A 13,079-nucleotide genomic window follows, 5' to 3' on the forward strand; every position below is an offset into this window, starting at 1 on the left:
TCTTATCTCCTTTACTAAGGAGTCCAAATACGTATTTACTATACTGAAGTTCCTACATCTATTGCCCTCTGGAAATATTACAGACTTTCTTACTAAGGGATGTAACTTGTATGTACTAAATCAAAAGGGCAACAAGTGGTTTAGGAAGGTTTCTTTCCTTTTTTATCATCGCCTCTCTGATTCTCTCCTGTGCCTCTTTCCATAATGCAGTATTGTTTCAAAAGGCAGGAAAAGTAGCTATGTCTCCTTTTGTATCATTTGCTACTTTATAAATGCCACGTATGTTAAGTACCATCATTTAAAGGGTGATCCCTGTTACTTCTTTATTTGCTTACCTAGGGTAAAAACTAGGAGCAGAAACAATACATGACAAGGACTTGACAGTCACTAAGTTCTTGTTCTTCCAACCTTTGTTTCTCTGTATTAGCAGCTAATCTAAATAGCTCATGCAATCAAGTCTACCTATCAGAGCCTGCACTCTGACTCACATACATGCCATCAATTCCCTAGTAATGCGAGCACAAGGTTAAATTTTCTTTTAGCCAAGCTGTCTTGGAGTTAAACAAACTGACACACCTTTCTCAGTCAATATAAATCATACAGTACTTTTTTTTTTTTTTTGCAAAGGAAAATCACCTGACAGTAACAATTACAAAAGACCCGAACCTGAAGAAGTCAAACAATAGGTTACAAGCAGTGTTCAGGGAGTGGTTGTCTTTGGAAAGTTCCTATTTAAAAAAAAATTCAACTGACTTACACCAGGGTCAAATCTGGTTTAGTGGGCCTGTCATAAACAGATAAGTAAGAGTTAATAGAACAGAAGTACTTCATATCTCTTTTGCCTGTAAAGGGTTAACAAGATCAGTGAGCCTGGCTGTCACCTGACCAGAGGACCAATCAGAGGACAGGATACTTTCAAATCTTGAGGGAGGGAAGTTTTGTGTGTGCTGTTAGTTTTTGGTTGTTGTTCTCTCTGGGTTCTGAGACTGACCAGACGTGCAACCAGGTTTCTCTCCAATCTCTCTGATACAATCTCTTATATGTCCAGAATAGTACTAGATAGATAAGGCGAGTTAGGCCTATGTTTGTTTTCTTTATTTGCAAATGTGTATTTGGCTGGAAGGAGTGCAAATTTGTATTTTGCTGAAAGGATTTTAATTTGTACTTGTATACTTAGGCTGGGAGGGTATTCCCAGTGTCTATAGCTGAAAGACCCTGTAACATATTCCATCTTAAATTTACAAAGATAATTTTTACTGTTTTTTCTTTCTTTAATTAAAAGCTTTTCTTGTTTAAGAACCTGATTGTTTTTTATATTCTGGTGAGACCCCAGGGGACTGGGTCTGGATCCACCAGAGAATTGGTGGGGAGAAAGGAGGAAAAGGGGAGAGAAAGGTTAATTTTCTCTCTGTGTCAGGATTACTTTCTCTCTCAGGAAGAGTCTGGGAGGGGAAGAGTGAAGGCGGGGGGGAGGTGAATTTTCCTCTCTGTTTTAGATTCAAGGAGTTTGAATCACAGTGATCTTCCAGGGTAACCCAGGGAGGGGAAGTCTGGGAGAGGCAACAGTGAGGGAAAGGGTTTACTTTCCTTGTGTTACGATCCAGAGAGTCTGGGTCTTGGGGGTTCCCGGGCAAGGTTTTGGGGGGACCAGAGTGTACCAGGCACTGGAATTCCTAGTTGGTGGCAGCGCTACAAGTACTAAGCTGGTAATTGAGCTTAGAGGAATTCATGCTGGTACCCCATCTTTTGGACGCTAAGGTTCAGAGTGGGGATTATACCATGACAGGGCCTGATACTGATCTTACAACAGTTTAAATGAGGACCAACTCCAGTGACCTCACTGCTGTTACACTGATGTACAACTAATAAAAAAGTCACAGGCCCAATGTTGCTAAACTCCATTGATGTTTGCCTCACTAAATCCAAAGTAGATCTGAGGGAAAATAAGACCAGAACAACTCCTCATATAATTTTGAGGTTTGCAATCTCAGGAATTATAAATAATAAAATCCCTGCTTTATAGTGACACATTAATCAACTTCCTTTTCCAAAAAAAAAAAAAAAAAAAAGGATCTTAAAATCAACCTACACAATTTTACTCTCTTTCACAAAAATAATAGTACAGAAATAAAAAGATGAATAAATAGAAGTGGTTCTATTGAGACGCCGGAGGAAAAGCCAGTGCACAATGGGTTAAATTTAAAAACAGAAATTTTCCGACATTGATTTTTGAATCTTAAACTGAATGGATATTGCCATTGACTGAAATTTTTGCTTGCCTGCCCCTCCTCTTTTCTACAAAATCTTGTATGAATTGGCACTGCTGGTTAGAACATTTTTGACTTCTTTCTTAGTAATTAAGCCATCAATCTAGTTCTTCAAATAGGGCTTATTGTTTGGCAAAGTCATCTTACATTTCTTTAACTTAAATTTACGATCACAGCAAGGCAAGAAGAAAACTAGGGAATAAACTCTTTGTGACCAAGATTTTGCTGACAGTTTATTAACACATTGAAAGGGACTATCTAGGAAAGGAGTTCTCAGTCTTATCCCACAACTAGCCATGGACTTTTGCTGCAGCCTCGATTCCAGGATTCTTTATAGCCATGGCCCAATCTCCTTCACAGCTGCTAACTTTGAGAGGATTTTTAATTAAATGTATGCACAGATTAGGATGGCAGCATATTTTACTGAATTTGGGCAGACTAGGGTAAGAATACTGGCTGGAGAGGACTGGGTGGGAAGTAATGGGGTGCTGGATTGGAAGTACTGGGGGGTTCAGAGTAGTGGGTAGAGTCTTTAAGAAGATTCAGGATAGGAGGAAAACCTCCTGACTTTGGAGGTGGTACTCAGTGAGCTCCCACTCTCCTTATTCCCACTCTCTTCCCCTCTTACCTTACCTCAGTGTCACTGGCAGGCTGAAGAGGGAAGGCTACCCAGGGCCCTGTTGTTCCCAGATAGTGGCAGCAAGAGGCAAGAAAGGAGGCTGCCGAGAACTCTCTGGCTCCCCAGCGGGAGCTGGAGGCAAGATAGTTTGTGCTCTCTTCCCTGGTGGCAACAGCATTAGGAGTTGAAAGAGCCATGCTGGCAAAATGCAAGGATCATGCACAAGTGATGCAAGCAATATAATGCAATGAGACTGATCCTTGCATCATCCATCTGTGGTCCTTGCATTTTTACTGCTGTTGGGTGGGGCTTGCTCAGGGCTCCTGGCTGCAAGAAGATACAAAAGGGCCCCTCTTATTCCCAAATGGCAGAAGAAGGGGGGCTTGATCAGGGCTCTGTGGGTCCTTGCAGCAAGAGGGAGAATAGTCTTCTCAGGTGCATGAACCCCTCCCTGAGCAGTGCTGTGACTTGACTAAGTGGGCCCTCACTGGTCCTAGCCACTGGTTATGTACCAAGCAGAGGGATTTTTATGTATAGATTTTGGCCTTAGCACCCTAGAGGCCCCAAGGCTGAGAACATTTGGTCTCAAGATCCACTCAGAGCCAGCATCAGGCTGTTTCCCCACAATGCCCAGATATTGCATGGGCAGCATCACAGACACATCATTTGAAACCCCAAAACCTAGGTTAAAGTTTTCCCCTTATAAAGAAAACTTGAAGGACAGTTTGCAGCTAACACATTTTAAAGCTCTGGGGATAGACAGCCATGAAATCTTTAGTGGAATCTAGCCAACTTCCTTGATGTTTTACAGCCCTGATAAATCAGACACCGAGGTTGTGTCACAAAATACACCTCTACCCTGATATAACGTGGTTCTCAGGAGACAAAAAAATCTCACCGCGTTATAGGCGAGACCGCGTTATATCAAATTTGCTTTGCCCCCCCCTTTCGTTCCTTGTTTCCTGACCGTCCCCTTCAGATACTCCCATCCCTAATCACCCCTAGGATCCCACTCCCTACCCAACCCCCCTGTCCCCTGACTGCTCCGACCCCTATCTACCCCTCCCCAACCCTGACAGGCACTCAGCGGCAGCGGCAGGAAGTGGAGCAGCCCAGCCCCAGTCTGCTCCACCCTGCCAGCTCCCATCCACGGCACTCCGCTTCCCGTTGTTGGTGAGTACAGAGAAGCTGAGGAAAGGATGGCCCTCCCCACTCACCTGCGGCGGGAAGTGGAGTGACGTGGCCCCAGCCCGCTCCACTCTGTCAGCTCCGGCCCCAGGTGTTTCTTTGGGGGGGCGCCTGGGGAAAGGTCCTGCACTCACCTGCCCAGCAGGAAGCGAAGTGCCACGGTTGGGAGCTGCGGAGTGGAGCTGGCTGGGGTTGGGCTGTTCCACTTCCCGCCACCGGTGAGTGCGGGGAGGTTGGGGAAAGGATGCCCCCCCGTACTCACCTGCGGCAGGAAGTGGAGCGCTGCAGCTGGGAGCTGACAGAGTGGAGTGGGCTGGGGCCGGGCTGCTCCGCTTCCTGCCGCTGCCCGTGAGTGTGGGGGGGTTATCCCTTCCCCTGAGCAACACGGCTGGGGCTGGGGCAAGGGAAGCAGAGTGAGCTGCTCCTGGCCCCCCGCTAATCTCCCAGGCCACTCTGGGACTGTGGGGTCCTCAAAAGTGCCCTCCCACAGCTCCTGCCCCCCAGACTCTGGGAGGTGGAAGCCCCTGACCGCCCCCGAGACCCTCTGCCCCTTATCAAACACCTCGGCCCCGGCCTGGTCCAGCACCCTTAACACACAGCTCAGTGCAGAGTGTCAGAGCTTTACCACGTTATATGCAAACCTGCGTTCTATTGGGGTAGAGGTGTAGTGTATTTCTAGCTACTGTTTGCAGACTATACTATGAAAGCTTAACATTTGTTAATGTCTTTGCTTGTTGCAATTTCAACTTTAGACATCACACCATGATGAGCAAATAAAAAGGACTACTTTGACATTTTAGGATCAGGGTACCATCATGAGACTAAGTGACTCCTAGATCTCAAACTTTTTGATTTTCTAGAGGGCCCCACATTCCCCTGCATGCCTGGCAACTTGGTACAGTGAATATTAATCTCTTTGAAACATTTTTTTCTGTTTTAGGTACTTAAGTGTCTCAGAACTACAACATAAGAACAAACATGACTTCACCTGATATTTTACAGAAACTGAAAGGTTAAGTGGCAGATGATAAAGAAAATACAGTAAAGCAAACCCCCCAAATTACTGGATTGCAAGTCATTAAAGGAAATAAACAGTATTTTTAAAAATTAAATTGTAGTAAGCAGAACAGCAATAGCACAGTGAAACCTGTACAAGTGACCATCTTTACTTGGCAATTTCCTGCTGTAAGAAACTGTTATTGTAAAATCCCCAAATGTATTGAGTACAATTCTGCTCCACCTTTATTAGAAGACCAACATGGTGAGGTTAAGTGATTTTTGTCAGATCTTTGGGTAGTCACTTAAAACAGATTTCATTGTGGTAATGATTATTCTAATTGCGTACAGTGCATGTGAAATAGCTTGCTATGAAAAAGCCCAGACATGAGAGCTGCAGAAGTCTGGAGACTTCTCCAGAACCTGCCACTGTTTTTTGGAGTCAATTGTACCTGTGAAAGTGAGTCCAAAATGCTACTATTCTGATTTGCATATGTAAAAATGACCATACAAGATATGGAGCATTGGGCCCTACATATGTGGAAAAGCAACTCAGACAAACAGAGTTTTAAATCTTACCTTCTGCGTATTTGGCTTGATACATCGAACGAAGAAAGGATTAGAGGAACTTAATGTTGCCATTAAGGAATGCAGTGAGTCCTAAAACAAAAGGTAGAAGAGAAGACAGTACTTTATAAATGGCTTTTTCTTAAGTCCTACACTTTAGCTCTCTCAAAACTAAGCTTTGCAGGCAGTCCCTATAGCAACACCTAGTGATGTAGACTAGAAATTACAATAGTACGAGCGTTTCCATGATAGAGTCAGTCATGCTAATGGAGATACAGGCCTTAACATGTGAGGTGACACACTGCTCTATTGTTTTCCCTTTTGATTAAAAGTACTGACAAGAGTTCTGATCAGCATGAAGAAAGCTCTTTTTATAAAGGTACACCGTCAACCTGAGAATCTCATTCCTCTCTCAAAATGCTGAACCTGTTGTAGTTACAAGTAACACTTAAGAATTCTGTCCTGCATTGTGATCTGTATGTATGCATTGCTGTGCTCATGCAAATCACAATGCACGATCCAGGCATAAGATAACATTGTTACTGAAAGAAGTTAGCAAAAATAATTTCCCCTCCTCCCATTTTCCCCCGGTTTTTCTATTCTGTGCATTTGACAGCATTTTGTGTATAGTTGGTTTCACTCTTTCTCCTATATGGCAATCAGTTTCTCTCTTGATGAAAAGACACTTATAAGAAAGATACTAAATCAATAACGGCACAGAAAAACCTAGCTCTAGTATTTCAAAAGTTCTTTAAAAAGTAACATTAAAATTGTGTTTAAAAAACACTTTTTCAGAAACTAGATTTAAAAAAAAATCAATGAACAAAATTCACAATGAGTATATCTGTAACAAAGACATTCATATGCATTTTACTAAGTGTAGCTGTAATTTAATGTAAAATACAGTGCATCAGAGGCACGTTTTTCCATTAAATAAAATTCCTATAATATCCTTAGCAAGAAAACATCAAGTTTACAATACAATATAAAAAGTAAAACAGATTACATATATATTGTGTAACTATACACACACACTATTTTCTCCTCAGCACTAACAGAATTCTGAATTATAAAATACACAATATAACATAGATTATCTAATGTATTATTACCTCATCTAACTGAAAATAAAGGTCGCCAATGAAGTTATACTCTTCTGACAAGTATTATTTACATGAAAAATTCACCCCTTCACTGAACTGCCAATTTAATGTTCCCCCATACTATTCGAGGAAATACTGAGATGTTTTTGTAAATCTATTACAGTGGGGGCAAAGAAAGCAAATGCTGAAGTGATTTGAAACTTGACCATTATTTCCAGTGTGTCTGGTTAACCATTGTTTGCTACAGAACAAAGAGGGCAAAAGAACCAAGCAGCAAATATTTCATAGAAAAGGCTCCAGCTTCTAGCAGTAAAATATTTACCTCTTGAAAAAAATGTAAGCTTTATCCATGCTTAAGCTGTGTGAACACTATATTTCAGGACAACTTGGCTAACCTTGGTGATCTCTGACAATAGATCAGGGATCGGCAACCTCTGGCACGTGGCTTGCCAGGGTAAGCACCCTGGTGGGCCGGGCCAGTTTGTTTACCTGTCGCGTTGGCAGGTTCAGCCGATCATGGCTCCCACTGGCTGTGGTTCGTCGGTCCAGGCCAATGGGGTTGCAGGAAGCAGCACGGGCCGAGCAACGTGCTGGCTGTGGCTTCCTGCTACCCCTATTGGCCTGGAGCAGCGAACCGCGGCCAGTGGGAGCCGCGATCAGCCGAACCTGCTGACGCGGCAGGTAAACAAACTGGCCCGGCCTGCCAGGGTACTTATCCTGGCAAGCCGTATGCCAGAGGTTGCTGACCCCTGCAATAGAGGATAGTAGTCATGGCAATCACTTTGTAAATGTAACAGGGAAGGCAAGTGAGCCTGAACAAAGGTAGGATGATGATATATTCCATTTTCATATGCAGCTCAGCTCTGGATTGATCTCATGAGCTACTAACATCCTGGACTCCCACTGCCACCCAAGTCAGTGGGATAGGAGGATGCTCACCACACCTCAAGATAGGATCTAGAGACTACTCTGAATCAGGGTCATTACAAATCAATAACCAAGTTGTCATAATGAATCGTCACCAGTTCTATTCCTTTACATTTTAAACTTTTGAACAAATCATGTGTTGTTCAGGGCCCCTGGGAGAGAGGAGACAAAGAGAAAGAAGGGACCTGATTTTCCCTTGCCTTACATCTTCTGTAGTCATTTACCCCGGGGTAAAGTGAGTGCAAAACACTGCTACTCATATCACGCTTGCTTTGCCCAAGTGCAAATGACTGCAAAGGCAGCAGTGAATCAAGCCCTCAGTGATCTGAAGAGATACCAAGGAGGGTTAGGAGAATGAGCTTCTGCAGCCAATGGCGCTCCACAATCTCAAGGGGGTGCTGTGTGCTACTCAAGGGTCAGAGCCATTTCTCCAGCCTCACTTGTGTATGCAGCATGCACCAACCAGGGGATGCAATGCTCCTTTTCAAAGGAATAGCAGTGCTCCTCTCACCATATGTTCCGTAGGTTGTTCTGTCCAACACAACAAAAAGGCATCAGAGGAAGATTTTCTTTGTAATGATTCCACTAGCAATGGGCTCGATTCTGCTTTTGTTTGTACTAGCATAAAGGTGCAATAACTCCAATGAAAAGGAGTTAATCTGAATTTATACTAATGTAACTCAGAGCAGACTTTGGACCCATCTTTCTTTAAAATAATCACTTTCAGATGAAAATGTTTATGCTGAGTTTCTGCCCAAGGGAATTTTTAATGGCTGAATTATAAACCCTGAGTAGCAGGGGAGGTACTTTGACTGGACAGCAGCAAATGAGAGAATCCAAAACACATTGTATGGCAGAGAGAGGAAGATGGGGGCTGTCCCTTCCACTCCCCCAACCCTCCCTTTCAGTTCTCTGCTTGACTATTGGTTGGACAAAGGGAAATGGGGCCAGCTGTTTGGCTGATGTGCACCCTCTCTCGGGTCCTTGCCTACGTAAGTTAAGCCAGGGTTTACCGCCAGTTAGCTGTCCCATGGAAGATTAGCAGCTTTGCCACTTATGATGCTGCGGATCTTACCGATTGTCTGCTTTAAAAAGTCAGGAAGGAATTTTGTCCCAAACCACCAAATTGGCAAGTAGTCCTGTGAGTTTTTTCACCTTCCTTGTAGCCTTCTGGAGGCACAGTTGGGTTAGAAACAAGGATTCGAGGTTCCTATATTGCTGTTAAACTACCGACTTTTCACGACTGGCAGCTGGTGTCCAGTGTGAGTAAAGACTAAACTGCCAGCTCCCAGAGGTAAACGAGACCCAGGATTGTGCAAGTGGGCCGTGTGCTTATAAGGGGGAAGGAGCCTGAAGTTTTTGTGGACTGAGTTTTCCCCCACCCAGCATTGTGGCTTCTGTCACTCCATTCCCTTAAGAGGGAGGAAGGGAGGAGAGATTTCAGAACTGAATCGAGACCAGGGAAGGCCTACCCCAAGTTAGTTTTTGGTTCATGATAAAGCCATATAACGTGCACTGCAGAACCAATTAAATGGCTGGTACACGACAGCTGGGAGCTGGTAATGTTGTGCCCCTCCTCAAGATATAATTAATAAAGTTGCAGCCTCCCATTTAAACCCATCCCATGTGTCTGACAATCTTTCACTTGCTTCTCCTTGTCCAACAAGGCAGATAATTAAAATGTTGCCCTGCATCCCTATTCAATACAAGGACTGAAAGCATTTTTATTAGGTATTTGGTGCTTATTTTTCCCAGTGTGCAGACCTCGTTTCAGTGTCTCAGGCCAATTTCACAGCTGATTTTGGGATAATTTCATATGTACGGCTGTAAGCACCTCCCAAGTCACAATGTTGGAGCCACTATGGGCCAGATCTCTGGCTGGTGTAAGTCAGCTCCACTGACTTCAATGGAGTTATGGTGATTTATGCCCACTGAAGGCCTGCTGCTAAGTCCACAGAGGACAGAAGCAATCACAGGGAGCCTTAGGCTTTGTCTGCACTTGCACTTTTGTCAGTCAGGAGTTTGAAAAAAACCACCCCTCTGACCAACTTAAGTTTCATCAACAAAAGAACTGGTGTTGACAGCACTGTGTCAGGAGGAGAGGCTCTCCTGACGACATAGCTAACACCACTCTTTGGGGGTAGTTTAGTTATGCCAGCAGGGGAGTGGCTACACAGGAGACCTCACAGTGGCACAGCTTTAGCAGTACAGCTGTGCCACTGTAAGGTGCATAATGTAGACATATCCTGAGTCTCCATTGCCTTAGCCCTTTGCTAGTCCTTTACACCTGTGCAAAATGGGTGCAAAATGCTTTCCATTCATACTGGAAGCCTTTTGCACCCACTCTGTTCAGGCACAGACTCCCCTGGTTTTATAGGATTATACATTAGCATAGCCAATTTAAAATAAAAGTAACAGACGGAGAGGCACTTAAGGCCTGTCTATACTTAAAACGCTACAGCAGTTCAGCGAAGACACTACTTACGTTGAAGGGAGGGTTCTCCTATCACCACAGGCAATCCACCTCCCTAAGAGGCGGCAGCTAGGTTGATGGGAGAATTCTCCTGCTGATCTAGCACTGTCTACACTGGGGGTTACGTCAGACTAACTGCGTCACTCAGGGTGGTGGATTTTTCATACCCCTGCACGACATAATTATACCAATATATGTAATTTCCTAGTGTAGACCAGGCCTAAAAGTAGTGAGACTGTGAAATAACCAATGATAGAAATGGAAACTGAGCAAGATGGGGAGTAAGAGCAAGACATACCTACGAAGTCTGCCGGGTCTAGTCCATGGAGAGGCCAACATGGTTAAAACAAGGAGGACAAGTCAATGAATGGGAAGCAACAGTTCTTTGAAGATGGAGGTGCTGTGCAGGTCAGCTTCTTCCTGAGGCTAACATTGCTGATTACGTGATTAGTGACTGAAGTTTCATATGGGAGGAAGCAACATTTTGGTACTGAAGATTTTCAGCATTTTAAAATCTCCAAGGGACACATACCCCCAACCCAGTCATTCTGAGTCTTTGTTGATTACTGATTATTTATCATTTGTCAGTTGCTGACAGTAGAGGAGAGGACATACTAACCAACCTTGAACTGTAAGCTGACAGTGGGTTTCCGGTGTTTGCTTCCACATTTAAGGGTGTCTTGGTTGTTCCGACTTGAAACGTGTTCAAACAGATCATAGATAAAATCAAGTCTGAAACAGGGAAGGAAAAATATTTACAAAATATCCCAAGACACCACAAAATTTACCACAGTACAATCCAGAGCAAACTTTGTTCCATAAAGAAAAATAACTCCTATTGACTCTCCTCTTACCCTCAACAACAATTAACCACAGATCTTTCAGATGTATCATTTATGTAATGAGACCAAGAAAAAACAGTCTAAATGCCATATACTACATTCTCAACACCTCCTCTTGGAAATGAATGGCCAGATTTTATCACTTTTTACTTGATCGTTACTCAACCGATTGACCTTAATGGATGCTATGCTGGAGTGAAGACCAAGAAATAACATTTCCTGTTTGCTTTTCACAAGGGTGCAAATAACTGTGTGTGGGAACTTAAGCTTCAGCACTTAGTTGTGGGTGTTGTATGTACATTACAGAGGACTACAAGAGGCCCCTCACACCGCTTTGACAGCAGCATAACCGCTGACTTGAATGGAATTGTTCCTGATTGATATGAGGGTAAGTGAGAAGAGAATCAAGCCCTATAGCTTTAACTCCCCTATTGCATATATCTGCATATTTCAGCTGAGAGAAATGTGGCCTCAGGCATAACATGAAAACAGTATACACAATTAGGGATTTATTAAAATGACATTTTTAAAAAACATCTAAGGGATTTAGGAGCAGAATAAGTCCCACTGACTTTCAACAGTATGTATGCACTTAAATCCCTGAAAATCTCCCTGTAAGTCACTTACTACATTACTGTTGTTGTGATTTGTGCTACCATAGCTCCTGGGAGCCCTCATCACGGATCAGGACCCCCCAGAGCTAGGCACCGTACAAACAATGAACAAAAAGATGGTCGCTGCCCCAGAGAGCGTACAGGCCTGACTGTCAATTCCTTGTGCACCCAACCCCAAGTGAAGTAAGGGTCAGAGAAGTGCAAAGAATGCGGAATCAAGCCTTATGAGAGGCACTGAAAAAAAAAATCACACATACATTTGGTAAGCACCTTGAAAATATGAAGTATCCTGGGCCAAATTCTAATACATTTACTCACACTGAGTAGTACCTTACTCCTCTAAGGCCTGGTCTACACTACGCGTTTATACCGAATTTAGCAGCGTTAAACCGATTTAACCCTGCACCCGTCCATGCAATGAAGCCCTTTATATCGATATAAAGGATTCTTAAAACCGATTTCTGTAGTCCTCCCCAACAAGGGGAGTAGCGCTGAAATTGGTATTGCCATGTCGGATTAGGGTTAGTGTGGCCGCAATTCGACAGTATTGGCCTCCGGGTGGTATCCCACAGTGCACCATTGTGACCGCTCTGGAAAGCGATCTGAACTCAGATGCACTGGCCAGGTAGACAGGAAAAGCCCCGTGAACTTTTGAATTTCATTTCCTGTTTGCCCAGCGTGGAGCGCTGATCAGCATCGGTGGCCATGCAGTCCCAAATCCAAAAAGAGCTCCAGCATGGACCGTACGGGAGATACTGGATCTGATTGCTGTCTGGGGAGACAAATCTGTTCTATCAGAGCTCCGTTCCAGAAGATGAAATGCCAAAGCAGAGACTCAACACAGTGCTGTGTGACAAGTGTAATGGAAAGCCAAAGAATAAAATGGATGCTCATGGAGGGAGGGAGGGGGAACTGAGGACTCGAGCTATCCCACAGTTCCTGCAGTCTCCGAAAAGCATTTGCATTATTGGCTGAGCTCCCAGTGCCTGAAGGGTCGAAAACATTGTCACCAGTGGTTCAGGGAATATGTTGTCAATTTACCCCTTCTTCCCCCTCCTCAAAGAAAAGGGAAAAACATCATTTCTCGCCTCTTTTCAATGTCATCATATGTCTACTGGATGCTGCTGGTAGACGGGGTGCTGCAGCGCTAAACAGCAGCATCCTCTCCCCTCCCTGGTGGCAAATGCTACAGTACAAAACGACTGATAGCCGTCCTCGTCATCATCCTGTGAATGCTCCTGGCTGGCCTTGGTGAGGTTGGCCGGGGGTGCCTGGGCAAAAATGGGAATGACTCCTAGTCATTCCCTTCTTTAAGCATTGTGTCCTGGAGATTCAGTCCTGGCAGATGGTGCAATAGGGCTGGTAACCGTCCTCATCATAGCAGTTGGAGGCTGAGCTCCTCTCCTCCCTGCTTTCATGTCTAATGGAGATTCTGGACTATCATAGCAGCAGGAGGCTGTGCTCCTCTCCCCCTCATCCTTTA

General features: G+C 44.1%; 1 protein-coding gene across 1 annotated transcript in view; it reads right to left on the reverse strand.

Annotated features, from left to right (window-relative positions):
* MYO10 (myosin X) overlaps positions 1 to 13,079 on the reverse strand; it is a 104,624-nt gene that overhangs the window by 76,801 nt on the left and 14,744 nt on the right. The window contains 2 exon segments of the mRNA XM_030551744.1: positions 5,650 to 5,730; positions 10,764 to 10,872. Coding sequence (XP_030407604.1) covers positions 5,650 to 5,730; positions 10,764 to 10,872 — 190 coding nt within the window.

This window comes from Gopherus evgoodei, chromosome 2 (genome assembly GCF_007399415.2).
Source record: "Gopherus evgoodei ecotype Sinaloan lineage chromosome 2, rGopEvg1_v1.p, whole genome shotgun sequence".
In the NCBI taxonomy this organism is placed as follows: Eukaryota; Metazoa; Chordata; order Testudines; family Testudinidae; genus Gopherus; species Gopherus evgoodei.